The 16769-nt window shown below is 43.8% G+C and overlaps 1 protein-coding gene across 1 annotated transcript; it reads left to right on the top strand.

Annotated features, from left to right (window-relative positions):
• The first annotated feature begins 2042 nt into the window (after window positions 1–2042).
• Window positions 2043–16609, top strand: LOC134661782 (kynurenine aminotransferase). The gene is made up of 9 exons (XM_063517969.1): window positions 2043–2302; window positions 3640–3793; window positions 4323–4449; window positions 5000–5109; window positions 6466–6706; window positions 7861–8027; window positions 9924–10110; window positions 13380–13543; window positions 16430–16609. Exons 1-9 carry the CDS (start codon window positions 2136–2138, stop codon window positions 16490–16492), a joined length of 1380 nt encoding a protein of 459 aa, XP_063374039.1. The 5' UTR covers window positions 2043–2135; the 3' UTR covers window positions 16493–16609.
• Window positions 16610–16769: the final 160 nt, after the last annotated feature.

Genomic DNA, 16769 nt, shown 5'->3' with positions numbered 1-16769 from the left:
AATAGGGGTAGAAAGTTTGTATGGAGATCAAACCTTTTTTTGAGTGCGGGACTTGAATCTTTGTATAAAGGCATATTATAACCCTTAATGACATAAGTGACAATGATATTCGCAAAGCAATTAATCTCTTACGGCCCAAACAAACACAGGGACCAGATGGGATCCCTCAGTATGTCGTTAGAGACTGCTGTGAAGCATTTGTGCAACCCCTCAAGTGTATATTTAACTTGGCTTTAAAAAACAGAACCTACCCAACAGCCTGGAAGACGACCAAAGTATTGCCAATTCATAAATCAGGATCGAAATCGGAGGTCCATAACTACAGACCAATTACTGTACTCTGCATCTTCGACGACCAATTTTGTATAAGAGTATATTATAAGAAAACAAGAAAAGTAATTTCAGCGTTTTTAAAAATTCATCCCTTAAAAGGGTTAAATAGGGGTTGAAAGTTTGTATGGAGATCAAACATTTTTTTGAGTGCGGGACTTGAATCTTTGTATAAAGGCATATTATTAGAATATAAGAAAAGTTATTTCAGCGTTCTTGAAAATTCATCCCTCAAAGTAGTGAAAAAGGGGTTGAAAATTTGTATAGAGGTCAAACATTTATTTGAGTGCGGCACGATTCAAATCGTTGTATAAAGGCATATTATTAGAATACATGAAAAGTAATTTCAGCTTTTTTAAAAATTCATGCCCTAAAAGTTTTAAGAAGGGGTTGAAAGTTGGTAGAGAGATCAAATTTTATTTAAAGCTAGGAACTTCAAACTTCGTAAATAGGTAGTAGGTTTTACTAAATAGTGGACTTGAAAATATGCTGGAGGTTGAGAGGGATTATATCGAGAACAATTTTATTCAGTTAGGGGCTTGAAACTTCGTAGCCAGGTTGTGTATAATAATTAACAAATGATTAACCAGTCCCTACTGCTATCTTTTGCTGCATAATGTTCTAAGCTAATGTAGAATATGTAACCACCAATATACAAATCCACGCGTACGAAGTCGCGGGCAACAGCTAGTAATTATATACATATAAATAAATAAATATACAAGAATTACTCGTTTAAAGGTATAAGATATAATTAGGTCAATCGTCAAATACAAAGCATAGATTATTTTTACGGACGGAGCTCTTAATGCAAAGAGAAGTATTATAGGTCTTAAGTAATTTGGTCTTAATCAAAGTCTTAATCTAATACCTTTAAACGAGCAATTCTTGTTTATTTATTTATTTATATATATATATATATAGGTATATATTTCGGGGATCTCGGAAACGGCTCTAACGATTTCGATGAAATTTACTATATGGGGGTTTTCGGGGGCGAGAAATCGATCTAGCTAGGTCTTATCTCTGGGAAAACGCGCATTTTCGAGTTTTTATATGTTTTCCGAGCGAAGCTCGGTCACCCAGATATTCATCTTAATGCATCAACTCATGTCATGACTCGAGCTTGGCCTTTTTTTTGTAAATGGCGCGAATGCATCCGCTATAGTTCGTTTTTTTAGCATTAGAAAGAACTTGAAAGAAGGTAAACGATTTTGACATGTCTTTTAATTGAAAAACACTTTTTAAAAATGAATAACTATTACTTATGAAAGCAGAAGACTATAAAAGATCGTATTAGATTCATAATTGTTACATATTTACCGTAACTTATTTTTAAAATTTGGTTTTCAATTAAAAGACACATCAAGATTGTTTACCTTATTTCTAATGCTAAAAAAAAAACGAAGTATAGTTTGAGCAGCATTTGAATGTGCCTTAAGAACTGTCAAATATATACTGGGGTCTGTTCAGGTATCACAATATATAAACGCAACATAATCAATTCTGCATCTACTCTAGCTGCAATAATACCAATTAATTAATTATTTATTGCTTTGTCATTGCTAAATAATTATAATTACTCTTACAAATGTTGTTACACCAATAATAACTTTTAATCTGATCAAATGCTCTCATACTCTGTCATACTCTATACTCTAACGTGTAATAAACACGTAACGGAACGGTCGCGTAATGACGTTTATTGATAATTACTTGGTTCTTATCTAGTAGGCAGGCAGGCAAATAGAATATAGATTATGGTTGTAATGGTAAAACAAATAGCTATTACAGTGTACTAAATAATGTTACGCGGTTGTCACATCCTCACAGAAGGCGTAAAGGTGCATTCTGGTCTCAGCCAAGCCAGCAATATTGCCAGGACTAGTGCCGCTACGTTTGTTACGACCGCTGATATGAACAACAAGTTCAAATTACCAGCACGTTATGGCGCCGGCGAAAAAAGCGTATGGTAAGTGCAAAATAATTAAAAAGTTACATAATGTCCGCTATGCTTTTAGAAACTTTAATTCCTTTTGAATTGCTGTTTAAATAAAAATATTTGTAGGTAGTCCTTTATATGTAGATTTTATCTAAATGTTTAACCCTTTATAGGGCAAGGGTCTCAAAAAAGACCACCCTATAACATCGTCTTTTTGTATTTTTTTCTTGTACAAAATGTTTTGTGCTTTAGATTGGCGATGAGGCTTGAATTGAGGATTTTTTTGAGCCTTGCCCGCTAAAGGGTTAAATTATCATTATGTTATCATAATGGTTTATGAAAATTATGTTGTCATTATTTAAAGAATATTGATGAATACTTAACTCATGATTACTTTATATTATTGTGTATTGGAATTGATTTATTTACACAATACATTGTAAGTAGGTGTGTCCCTACACAGTAAAATTGTTAGCATATTATATTAGTAAGCATAGCAATTACAAATGCACACATAACTCATTCAATGTAAATTAATCAGTCTTGCAACATATTAACCCTTTGAACGCTTTATGTCATATATCACTCAAAAGCTGATATCCCGGGCGCAAGCAAGCTAATGAAGTACTGCTACTTGACAATAGATCTAGCGCCAACCAGAAAGTCTAATGCTGAACAACATAAGACTTTCCGGTTGGTGCTACATCTATTGTCAAGTAGCAGTACTGATAATTCCGCTACTCGATGCTAGATGTCGACTATGAAAATAATAGTCCTTTTGGTACTAAAACTGATGTATGGAGTGAGCACTCTTGTCAGTATATTTCTCTGTGATGCTGTGAAATACTTAACCAATAACCAATTTATATGAAATTTTGTATGGAGGCAGTTTGGATCCCAGGAAAGGACATAGGATGGTTTTTATTACATAAATGATCACAAAAAGGGAGGTTGAGTTTACTGTGGAACTGGGATATTAAAAGTATGAATTCTATGCAGTCAAAGTTGCGGGCAGATGCTAAACAAATATGTGTCATGACATGAGCATATTAAGTCTTATCTTATCAGCTATTAATGTTACAACACATGAAAGCTCTTAGACTGTAATGCTGTTTAAACAAACCAATTAAAATTATAATGAATTCATTGAGAATAGTTGCCTAGTAGCAACAAAATACATAAGGTATTAATTAATTTGATTAATATGTCGGATTTGGCATTATCCAGTATCTATTTTTGTGTTTATCACAAACATTTCATATATAAGGGTTATGAGTGTTATTTCTAAGTATCTAAGTATATTTGGGGCTAGTTAGATGGGTGTAATGTCCCCATAAAATCAAAACAAATATTGTTTTTCATTGCAGGGTTGAGTACATTGAGCTAGTAGCCAAGTACAAGCCCGCTGTGAACCTCGGACAGGGCTTTCCGGACTATCACGCCCCCAAACATGTCACGAAGGCGTTGGCTGAGATCACGACGGGTGACAACCCACTCCTCAACCAATATACTAGGGGATTTGTGAGTGGCTTATTACACTATTCTTAACACCAACTTAAATTTAAAGTTTATTGACTCAACTATCCCATTCATTGTATATCATGTGCTTGAATTGTTATTATCATTGATTCAAAAAATAAAAATGCTTCTACGAAAGTTAAATAAATGAGATCAAAGCCACAAAGACCTATGTATGTGATTTTTTCACTATCTATATACATGACGTCACCTATCTTAAATGAACCGGGTAAGGTCACGAAGGGTTAGGAAGATTTATTTTCCTTTAACGATAAATGTTGCGGCATGGGGTCATCGATTAATTATGACACATGAATTTCTAGGTTTTATGACCCCTGGGCAAAGGCCTCCCTCCTCCCTTTCCACGTATCCCGGTCTTGACCAATCTCACACCAGTTCCTGTCAAAGGCGCCGAGGTCATCCCGCCAACGCCGTCGAGGTTTGCCGCGACCTCGAGTTCGATTTTTCGAACTCCCTAATTATTAAAAGATTATATTTAGAAACATACTATTTTATTTTGTTTAATTTTCAGGGCCATCCCCGTCTGGTGCAAGCGATTTCCAAACTGTACTCGCCTCTAATAGGCAGGGAGATCGACCCCCAAAACGAGGTGCTGGTCAGCAGCGGAGCGTACGAGGCACTCTATTCTGCTATTTTAGGTGAGCCTACACAATACCGACCGAGCAACCGGTCTGGCCTAGTGGGTAGTGACCCTGACTGCTAAGCCGATGGTCCTGGGTTCGAATCCCAGTAAGGGCATTTATTTGTGTGATGAACACTAATATTTGTTCCGGAGTCATGGATGTTTTCTATGTATATAAGTATGTATTTATCTATATAAGTATGTATATCGTCGCCTAGCACCCATAGTACAAGCTTTGCTTAGTTTGGCGCTAGGTTGATCTGTGTAAGATGTCCCCCAATATTTATTTATTTATTTATTTAATAGTTAATAAGCTAATTTCGCTGAATCGGAAACTCTCAAAAATTGCGAAATTCCGTAAAATTTCGGAGATTTTAACTCCCCATTCCATACATTTTTCTCTGTACCTAGTTTATTTCTCTTTTAGCATGTGCACAGTTATAGCTCGCCTATGCGCGATTAGACAACTGTACCATTTGTACATTGAAGCGCTTTAGTTTTGAAATGTCTATAACTTATCTGGAGTTTTAATATAATTGGATCATACTTACCTATATTATTTTTAGGGCATGTGGACGAAGGCGACGAGGTGATAGTCATCGAACCCTTCTTCGACTGTTACGATTTCATGATCAAAATGGCCGGCGGCATCCCTAAATTCATACCCTTGAAACCTGTAAGTAAATAATAACAAAATAATAATAATTCAGCCTGTATACGTCCCACTGCAGCAGCTCGGCACAGGCATCCTGTATGCGCGAGTGGGCTCCGACTATAGTCCCCACCTGAAAGTACCAGCGAACCAGTGCCGTTGTAAACCTTATCGGAATGTACGAAGGTTGATATTACACTGAACCGAGCGCGTTATTTAACCGATTCGGTGTGGATGGCACGACAGGCGTGTCATCAATGTTTTTAACGTGTGGCGTATGACACGATAGGCGTGCCATCATATTCTATGGCGTAAGGCTCGCCTGTCGTGTCATGAAATAATTGCTCGCCGCCACAGCCAAAAGTTTTCTAAAATGGAACACGCAACGCATAGATTAGGAATCCTCTAGACGGAGTTTAGAGCAATTATTTCATGAAGCCGATGCTGCCAAAAATACGGGGGTGCGGGGGACGAGGAGAGCGAATCACGGCACGGGATTCTGACACTTTGGCAGGCCTATGGAACTCTCCGCGCGAGCTCGGTTTTATACCTACGAATCCGTTCCCGTTCACGGTAGAAAAGCAAGCCAGTTGGTTGCGACGCGCGCTCACGCACGCACGTCGCGTCGCCGCGCGCTCGAATATGCTAAAATGTATGCGAAAGAAATGTCATGAACAAATAACACTACTTGTAGTGTGGATGAATACCGTTTTTGCTCTTCCGATAGATAGGAAAAGTAGGTAAACATTCTCAATACAAGTACTTTTGGTTTTATTTTTACGATAGTTTCAATTGTGGTTGCAAGCTACAAGGTACTTAGGCGGTATTGAATTATTGATTCATTGCGCGGTTTATAAAACGGCGTAAACACTGCGTTTACTGCAGGGAGATATGACCTTTTAAAATGTCTCGCAGCCACTCGTCGGAATGAAACGCATAAACGGAATATTGTAATTACTTATTGCAACTTATCTTGCTCATGGTTATTTTACGCTATGCTTTTATATGACCAGTTCTAATGTTAGTTTGACAATTAAAACTTATATTTGTACCTACCTAAGTAGGTAGGTATCTTATATTATTTGTAAAATCATTTCTAAGCGTCGGCAACCCTAGCGTTGCGGCGGCGCGTTGAAGGTCATTCCAATGTATTTTAGTGTAGGTATTAAAACGGTAGGTATTTGCGTTTTCTTTGAGAGATAAGTATCTGTTCGTAAGAACTATTATATAATCTGTGACTTTGGTTCGAAGATGGAGTAAAACTACCGTATATAGTGGCAGAGGGGGTAGCGTTACTATGCTCAGTCTAGAGGATGTCTTGTCTGTGACGCAACGAAACGAACTCGGTGAAAGGGTTAAAAACGTGTTAAATGATTCCAGAAAAAATCCGGCGCCGCGACATCCGCTGACTGGGTGCTCGACGAGGCCGAGCTGGCCGGCCTCTTCGGCCCCAAGACCAAGATGCTGATCCTCAACACGCCGCACAACCCGCTCGGCAAGGTGTTCTCGCGCGCCGAGCTGCAGCTCATCGCCGACCTCTGCAAGAAGCACGACGTGCTGTGTCTGTCCGACGAGGTGTACGAGTGGATCGTGTATAAACCACATGAGCATATTAGGATCGGTGAGTGACACTCCCATCGTGAACCTTGTACACTGACAATCCAACCTCTAGACTGAGCTTAGGCCAATTCTTTCATGAAACCGATGCTGCCAAAAATACGGCGGTGCGGGGGGACGAGGTGAGCGAATCCCGTGCCGTGATTGGTCCGTTCCAAGACACGGACCAATCACGGCACGGGATTGACTCGAAGATGGAGTAACGCTACCGTATGTGTGGCAGAGGGGGTAGCGCGACTATGCTATGTCTAGAGGTTGGATTGTCTGTGACCTTGTAGGAATGCACGAAGGTTGATATTGGGAGCGTTTGGATTACTTACTTGCTGCTGTGGCGCAACGACCCGAAGTGGATCTTGGCCTCCGACACCAAAGACCGCCATGCTACTCTGTCCAAACCCGTTTCTGTCCAGTCGACGGCGCCGAGTAAGGTCTACCGTTTGGATTAGCTACCCAAAAATGTTGTTTCACCATATATTTTGTTCCATTCGCGGTTTTCCCCATTCTACTTTTTAACCAGTCGTTTTTTTTTACTTTTTACAGTAGTTAATTTGATTACAGGTGTGTATGCCCAGTCACTTTTTCCCCAAGGTGTAATGTTTTCACGATAGTCACACTAAGTCGATAGGTAGGTAGATTTGGGTTCGTTAGGTAGCTTCAGATGCCCGAAGGGCAAACCGCCTAGCCTAGAAGTAGGAGCCCCGCAACGCGGGGCTCCGTCGGCTCAGGGTAAGAAGGAAATGGTGTTGGCAATATTACTCTTTGGGGAAAAAAGCGACTGGGACATACGCGTGTAATAAAAATAACTACTTTAAAAATAAATGAATGGTTAAAAAACAGAATGGGAAAATCGCGAATGGAACAAAATATATTGGGATACAAAAATTTTGGGTAGCGAATCTACAGATAATAGCTTGATAATAGACATTAAACCAGTTATTCCCAAATTATTGAGTGCCTTTTTATATATTTAAAAGAAAAATGGTCAGAGGCTACGTTATATAAATGTTTGACTACGGGCCCTCCATTCCGAGGTTGATAACCTTTTTGGGCTTAATATTACTGGGCAATATGCTAGCGGTCTGCGGCCGAGCAATGCATAGGTTTTACAAAATGACTTCTTTGACAAATACTTTATTATATATGTTGGTTTATCAACAGCAACCCTGCCCGATATGTGGGAGCGCACGATCACCGTGGGCTCGGCCGGCAAGACGTTCTCGGTGACGGGCTGGAAGATCGGCTGGGCGTACGGCCCGGCGCCGCTCATGCGCAACCTGCAGGTCGTGCACCAGAACTGCGTGTACACGTGCTGCACGCCCGTGCAGGTACACTCACGGTTTACCTCTCAAATCCCAGCCATTATACCAAAAGACGGGCTTTACGGGCACAAAAAATGGGGCTAGTTCAGCGCTACTGTTATCTTTCGACGCGCTTGTTTCGCGCGCGAATCTGGTTTTAAATGGATTTGTTATGCGATTTCCGTTCTGATTTTTAACTCGCCATTCCACAAATATTATTATACCTAAATTGTTAATTGAAAGTACCCTCGAGAAACAGTATAAAAATTTATACTCAGTCAGGTTTTTTAAAATCACATACCTATGCATTTTACTTTCCTCGTATTCGAAATGAAAAGTAGTGTTTAACTCGGGTGAAAGGCATAATTTCAGCCTCGGACTATTAGCGCCGATGCAGCGCTATTTTTATTCTAGAGCAAATCCTCATAGTTTTAATTCTGTAGAGGATTTTCGAATGAAAAAGATTGTTTTTTAATTTTGAATTTCTCGTTTTTTTTTGTATGGATGAGTAAAAATTTAGTCACAGAAATGAGTTCTTCATCCTCAAATTATACGAAAAAGACACCAAACTTGATATAGTTGCTAGGTGTATGCAGATATGAAATTTATTCATTTCCCCTGCCCACCTGCTAGGGGGAAGCTCGTGGCAACCGGGCGAAATCAGCTCAGATCACCCCCAGGAACACCTGTTATAAGCGGTTTGCTTTGTCTCCAAAATACAAGGTGGTGGACCTAAGATCTCCTGCTATTTAGACAGTGCGAGAATTCGCATGTTAGTTTCATTACATTGCGTTATTTGATCGATCGACTGAATTGTTGTAACCTCAATGGTCCGCAATAACTTAAATGGCATGCGAGTTCGCGCGCCGTCTAAATGAGCCCTAATTGATAAGTTCCATTATTATAGTATTTTATGCAACCGTTGTTTAAGAGAGGTCAAAAAAGGCGAGTGGCGTGAGTAACAATTTGAGGCGAAGCCGAAAATTGTTAATAAAGACGCCACGAGTATTTTTTGACTCAGTTAAACAACGTTGCATACAATACTTTTTCTACGACCAAGCACTTACTTTGAAATAAAATTGTAAATTTAACAAATATTTTTAATTCAAGAAGTAGCAAAAATGGAGGGTACGGGCGGGTAAAGAATGAATGAATGAATGAAATTTAAAAAAAAACATGTCTATGGTTCACTTATTTGTCAGAGATGACATTTAAAATAAGGTTGGGAACACTGTATTTCATTCAATATTTTTTAAGTGGTCATTACACGAAGTATCGTAAAGTCGCCAAAAAGATACTGCGTGTATGCACAAATTATTTTTTGGGGAATAGACTAAAGACTTGTCTTGACAACTATAAGATAGGGTTTTAAAGGTGTGTGCACCACCCTTTAAATGACAAATAAAAGTACGGGAGTAGAAAATAGTTATTTGTACAACAAGAGATCAAAGTTTGATATTTCTTCGAGTGCTTATTTTGAGTCCCGTGCAAGCGAAAGATTCTATAATAGATTCACGAGCGTAGCGAGTGAATCTAATTTAGAATCTTGAGCGTAGTAAGGGACTCAAAAGCGCACGAGATGTAAATAACTTTGATCTCGTGTAGTTCACAAAACTTTTCACCTCAGCAGTGAGAACATGTTAGAGAACCCGAAAAATGTATTCCTTCTTCATCACTTACCTCTATTCACTCATGTTTTCTTAAGATATGCCAACAATTAAATTTTCACCTCAGCATCTCGAACAAGGGTACTTTGCTACTTAAAAACAGTGAGCAAAATCGAATTTTGCTCACTGAGTGAGCAAAATCGCATTTTGCTCATTTTGTCTCACTCAGTGAGCAAAATGCGATTTTGCTCACTGTTTTTAAGTAGCAAAGTACCCTTGTTCGAGCTGCTGAGGTGAAAAGTATATTTCCCCACAGGAAGCCGTCGCCCGCTCCCTCGAGTTCGAGCTGGAGCGCTACAGCTCCCCCGACTGCTATTTCGTCTCGCTGGCGCGGGAGCTGCTGGCCAAGAGGGAGGTGCTGGTGCGCGCGCTGCGGAGCAACGGGTTCGACCCGACCGTGCCCGACGGCGGGTACTTCGTCGTCGCAGACTGGACGGGCTTAGGTACACTTACATATGTTAACTAAGTTTACTGCTATTTCGTCTCGCTGGCGAGGGAGCTGCTGGCCAAGAGGGAGGTGCTGGTGCGCGCGCTGCGGAGCAACGGGTTCGACCCGACCGTGCCCGACGGCGGGTACTTCGTCGTCGCAGACTGGACGGGCTTAGGTACACTTACATATGTTAACTAAGTTTACTGCTATTTCGTCTCGCTGGCGAGGGAGCTGCTGGCCAAGAGGGAGGTGCTGGTGCGCGCGCTGCGGAGCAACGGGTTCGACCCGACCGTGCCCGACGGCGGGTACTTCGTCGTCGCAGACTGGACGGGCTTAGGTACACTTACATATGTTAACTAAGTTTACTGCTATTTCGTCTCGCTGGCGAGGGAGCTGCTGGCCAAGAGGGAGGTGCTGGTGCGCGCGCTGCGGAGCAACGGGTTCGACCCGACCGTGCCCGACGGCGGGTACTTCGTCGTCGCAGACTGGACGGGCTTAGGTACACTTACATATGTTAACTAAGTTTACTGCTATTTCGTCTCGCTGGCGAGGGAGCTGCTGGCCAAGAGGGAGGTGCTGGTGCGCGCGCTGCGGAGCAACGGGTTCGACCCGACCGTGCCCGACGGCGGGTACTTCGTCGTCGCAGACTGGACGGGCTTAGGTACACTTACATATGTTAACTAAGTTTACTGCTATTTCGTCTCGCTGGCGAGGGAGCTGCTGGCCAAGAGGGAGGTGCTGGTGCGCGCGCTGCGGAGCAACGGGTTCGACCCGACCGTGCCCGACGGCGGGTACTTCGTCGTCGCAGACTGGACGGGCTTAGGTACACTTACATATGTTAACTAAGTTTACTGCTATTTCGTCTCGCTGGCGAGGGAGCTGCTGGCCAAGAGGGAGGTGCTGGTGCGCGCGCTGCGGAGCAACGGGTTCGACCCGACCGTGCCCGACGGCGGGTACTTCGTCGTCGCAGACTGGACGGGCTTAGGTACACTTACATATGTTAACTAAGTTTACTGCTATTTCGTCTCGCTGGCGAGGGAGCTGCTGGCCAAGAGGGAGGTGCTGGTGCGCGCGCTGCGGAGCAACGGGTTCGACCCGACCGTGCCCGACGGCGGGTACTTCGTCGTCGCAGACTGGACGGGCTTAGGTACACTTACATATGTTAACTAAGTTTACTGCTATTTCGTCTCGCTGGCGAGGGAGCTGCTGGCCAAGAGGGAGGTGCTGGTGCGCGCGCTGCGGAGCAACGGGTTCGACCCGACCGTGCCCGACGGCGGGTACTTCGTCGTCGCAGACTGGACGGGCTTAGGTACACTTACATATGTTAACTAAGTTTACTGCTATTTCGTCTCGCTGGCGAGGGAGCTGCTGGCCAAGAGGGAGGTGCTGGTGCGCGCGCTGCGGAGCAACGGGTTCGACCCGACCGTGCCCGACGGCGGGTACTTCGTCGTCGCAGACTGGACGGGCTTAGGTACACTTACATATGTTAACTAAGTTTACTGCTATTTCGTCTCGCTGGCGAGGGAGCTGCTGGCCAAGAGGGAGGTGCTGGTGCGCGCGCTGCGGAGCAACGGGTTCGACCCGACCGTGCCCGACGGCGGGTACTTCGTCGTCGCAGACTGGACGGGCTTAGGTACACTTACATATGTTAACTAAGTTTACTGCTATTTCGTCTCGCTGGCGAGGGAGCTGCTGGCCAAGAGGGAGGTGCTGGTGCGCGCGCTGCGGAGCAACGGGTTCGACCCGACCGTGCCCGACGGCGGGTACTTCGTCGTCGCAGACTGGACGGGCTTAGGTACACTTACATATGTTAACTAAGTTTACTGCTATTTCGTCTCGCTGGCGAGGGAGCTGCTGGCCAAGAGGGAGGTGCTGGTGCGCGCGCTGCGGAGCAACGGGTTCGACCCGACCGTGCCCGACGGCGGGTACTTCGTCGTCGCAGACTGGACGGGCTTAGGTACACTTACATATGTTAACTAAGTTTACTGCTATTTCGTCTCGCTGGCGAGGGAGCTGCTGGCCAAGAGGGAGGTGCTGGTGCGCGCGCTGCGGAGCAACGGGTTCGACCCGACCGTGCCCGACGGCGGGTACTTCGTCGTCGCAGACTGGACGGGCTTAGGTACACTTACATATGTTAACTAAGTTTACTGCTATTTCGTCTCGCTGGCGAGGGAGCTGCTGGCCAAGAGGGAGGTGCTGGTGCGCGCGCTGCGGAGCAACGGGTTCGACCCGACCGTGCCCGACGGCGGGTACTTCGTCGTCGCAGACTGGACGGGCTTAGGTACACTTACATATTTTGACTACATTTGCGGACACAAACAAGGAAGTGGAGGAGATCATAGATTTTGTTATCTGTTGCCATAAACAGGTGCCATACAGATACTTAAGTTTTACCTATTTTTCATTGATTTTTGTTAGTTTTAAATTTATATGACTGGAGCAAAAAGACATAGGTTTTTATTTGTTAATAATATTGAAACCAATTGCAGTATCTACAGGATGACATTTGAGTCCTGATCAGTAATATGTTTTTCTAACTCCATAAACAACGAGCAATTTAATGCCCCTACTCTTACTAAAATCAAACAAGATTTTTTTATTTTTTTTGTTATTTTTTGTCATTTATTTTACTTTTACAAGTGGCAATGTGGTATTTAAACAGCTTTGTAAGATATTTCAAATGAAAAATTAAGTAAATTTTATTTCTAACTGGGACAAATGACAAAATTGATGTCAATGACAGTTCCGATTCAAAGAGGCGATTCAATTTACTAATTTAAATATCTTAATAAGCCGTTGTAATATCCTAAATCCACTTATAAAAGTAAAATAAATAAAAGTAAAATAAATGACAAAAAAAAAAATCTTGTCTGATTTTAGTAAGAGTAGCCATTAAATTGCTCGTTGTTTATGGAGTTAGAAAAACATATTACTGATCACGACTCAAATGTCACCCTGTATAATTAAATACATGAAAAACATAAAGGACGAATAGGACATTCAACTTTTAACGCATAAAGAGGTAGAAATTTTGCAGGTGTCGGTGAAAAATTATAAATACTCCAAATTTTCTCGTAACACATTCAGTGGCGAAAACCCGACTATCGGGTATTTTATGATTTCGTTCCCAGGCCGGACGACCCGATAGTGATCGTGGTACTACAGCTTTATGTGACGACATTTTTGTGGCCTGACGCGGATGTCTTGTTTGGCTGGGTGGCAATGAATGTGTTAAATGTTCCATAATTGGTGCCGTTACTATAGCTAAAAACCTTTTCACAGAGAACAAAATCGACCTGTCATCCGAAACGGATAAGTACAAGGACTACCGTTTCACGAAGAAGTTCACTAAGGAGGCGGGCGTGCTGACCATCCCCCCCAGCGCCTTCTACTCCGAGCCCAACAAGCATTTAGGGGAAAACTACGCGAGGTTCTGCTTTATCAAGGTAAGTTCACCAAGGAGGCAGGCGTGCTGACCATCCCCCTCAGCGCCTTCTACTCCGAGCCCAACAAGCATTTAGGGGAAAACTACGCGAGGTTCTGCTTTATCAAGGTAAGTTCACCAAGGAGGCAGGCGTGCTGACCATCCCCCTCAGCGCCTTCTACTCCGAGCCCAACAAGCATTTAGGGGAAAACTACGCGAGGTTCTGCTTTATCAAGGTAAGTTCACCAAGGAGGCAGGCGTGCTGACCATCCCCCCCAGCGCCTTCTACTCCGAGCCCAACAAGCATTTAGGGGAAAACTACGCGAGGTTCTGCTTTATCAAGGCAAGTTCACCAAGGAGGCAGGCGTGCTGACCATCCCCCCCAGCGCCTTCTACTCCGAGCCCAACAAGCATTTAGGGGAAAACTACGCGAGGTTCTGCTTTATCAAGGTAAGTTCACCAAGGAGGCAGGCGTGCTGACCATCCCCCCCAGCGCCTTCTACTCCGAGCCCAACAAGCATTTAGGGGAAAACTACGCGAGGTTCTGCTTTATCAAGGTAAGTTCACCAAGGAGGCAGTCGTGCTGACCATCCCCCCCAGCGCCTTCTACTCCGAGCCCAACAAGCATTTAGGGGAAAACTACGCGAGGTTCTGCTTTATCAAGGTAAGTTCACCAAGGAGGCAGGCGTGCTGACCATCCCCCTCAGCGCCTTCTACTCCGAGCCCAACAAGCATTTAGGGGAAAACTACGCGAGGTTCTGCTTTATCAAGGTAAGTTCACCAAGGAGGCAGGCGTGCTGACCATCCCCCCCAGCGCCTTCTACTCCGAGCCCAACAAGCATTTAGGGGAAAACTACGCGAGGTTCTGCTTTATCAAGGTAAGTTCACCAAGGAGGCAGGCGTGCTGACCATCCCCCCCAGCGCCTTCTACTCCGAGCCCAACAAGCATTTAGGGGAAAACTACGCGAGGTTCTGCTTTATCAAGGTAAGTTCACCAAGGAGGCAGGCGTGCTGACCATCCCCCCCAGCGCCTTCTACTCCGAGCCCAACAAGCATTTAGGGGAAAACTACGCGAGGTTCTGCTTTATCAAGGTAAGTTCACCAAGGAGGCAGGCGTGCTGACCATCCCCCCCAGCGCCTTCTACTCCGAGCCCAACAAGCATTTAGGGGAAAACTACGCGAGGTTCTGCTTTATCAAGGTAAGTTCACCAAGGAGGCAGGCGTGCTGACCATCCCCCCCAGCGCCTTCTACTCCGAGCCCAACAAGCATTTAGGGGAAAACTACGCGAGGTTCTGCTTTATCAAGGTAAGTTCACCAAGGAGGCAGGCGTGCTGACCATCCCCCCCAGCGCCTTCTACTCCGAGCCCAACAAGCATTTAGGGGAAAACTACGCGAGGTTCTGCTTTATCAAGGTAAGTTCACCAAGGAGGCAGGCGTGCTGACCATCCCCCTCAGCGCCTTCTACTCCGAGCCCAACAAGCATTTAGGGGAAAACTACGCGAGGTTCTGCTTTATCAAGGTAAGTTCACCAAGGAGGCAGGCGTGCTGACCATCCCCCCCAGCGCCTTCTACTCCGAGCCCAACAAGCATTTAGGGGAAAACTACGCGAGGTTCTGCTTTATCAAGGTAAGTTCACCAAGGAGGCAGGCGTGCTGACCATCCCCCCCAGCGCCTTCTACTCCGAGCCCAACAAGCATTTAGGGGAAAACTACGCGAGGTTCTGCTTTATCAAGGTAAGTTCACCAAGGAGGCAGGCGTGCTGACCATCCCCCCCAGCGCCTTCTACTCCGAGCCCAACAAGCATTTAGGGGAAAACTACGCGAGGTTCTGCTTTATCAAGGTAAGTCCACCAAGGAGGCAGGCGTGCTGACCATCCCCCCCAGCGCCTTCTACTCCGAGCCCAACAAGCATTTAGGGGAAAACTACGCGAGGTTCTGCTTTATCAAGGTAAGTTCACCAAGGAGGCAGGCGTGCTGACCATCCCCCTCAGCGCCTTCTACTCCGAGCCCAACAAGCATTTAGGGGAAAACTACGCGAGGTTCTGCTTTATCAAGGTAAGTTCACCAAGGAGGCGGGCGTGCTGACCATCCCCCCCAGCGCCTTCTACTCCGAGCCCAACAAGCATTTAGGGGAAAACTACGCGAGGTTCTGCTTTATCAAGGTAAGTTCACCAAGGAGACGGGCGTGCTGACCATCCCCCCCAGCGCCTTCTACTCCGAGCCCAACAAGCATTTAGGGGAAAACTACGCGAGGTTCTGCTTTATCAAGGTAAAAGGTACTCGGTTAAATTACGATACAAGTGCGAAAAATAGGAACGTGTATTGGATTTTCGCACTTGTATTGTACAACGTTTTACAGTAGTGTAGTTTTACAAATTTTCGACATAGGCACGTATTGTAGTAATTACCGCACTAAGTGCCACTTGCACCATTCCACTAACCCTGGGTTAGCAGAGTTTACCCTGGAGTTACCATGGTTACCAGTACAATTTGACACTGAGTTAACGGTTTAACCGCTTAACCTCGGGTTAGTGGGATGGTGCAAGTGGCTCTAAGGCGGTAAAGTAGGCACCATATGTACTGTAAAATATTTCGCGTAAATTTTCAAGAAAAAGTTGTTATATAAAAATTATCTAACCATAAGGTCAAGCGAGGTAAATGCAACTATGGGATTATTGCGTCTCTCCGTTTTTTCTCGAATACGATTGGTCGAAACGCCCTCTACTATGCAACGTTTCATTTTCAAGTAGCACAGGCTTTATTACTAGACAACGGGAGCTTTTGTAATTCACGTTGTTATAAAAAATAAGTTAAATAGACACAATTACCCCACAGTTGCATTTACCTCGCTTGACCTTGAATCTATTCTTTGGATAAAATTCAATTGTTTAAAAAAATTTGTTCACAGAAAGACGAGAATCTCGCCTTGACAGAAAAACTTCTGAAGGAGTGGAATGCGAAGACAAAGTGAAAAAAAAATAGGGTTGTGATAATTTGACATGATAATGTTTATGTATATACTTTGATATATTTTTATACACTTGTAGCCAAGAATTATTTGTTGTTAATATATGCATGTAAAACGTAACGGTTGTTTTAATACATCACCTCTCAACAAAGATTCGTTGATGCGAAGATATAATGTCTAACTAAATAAGATCGCCGCCATATTCAATTTTTTTCAAGAGTTGAGCACATTTCAGCTACTTGCAGCAATGTACATAAAATAACAAATGAAACACTCTCAT

The sequence above is a fragment of the Cydia amplana genome, chromosome Z (genome assembly GCF_948474715.1).
Source record: "Cydia amplana chromosome Z, ilCydAmpl1.1, whole genome shotgun sequence".
In the NCBI taxonomy this organism is placed as follows: Eukaryota; Metazoa; Arthropoda; class Insecta; order Lepidoptera; family Tortricidae; genus Cydia; species Cydia amplana.
The sequence above is the reverse complement of the archived record's forward strand: the minus strand, read 5'-3'. Positions and strand labels throughout refer to the sequence as shown.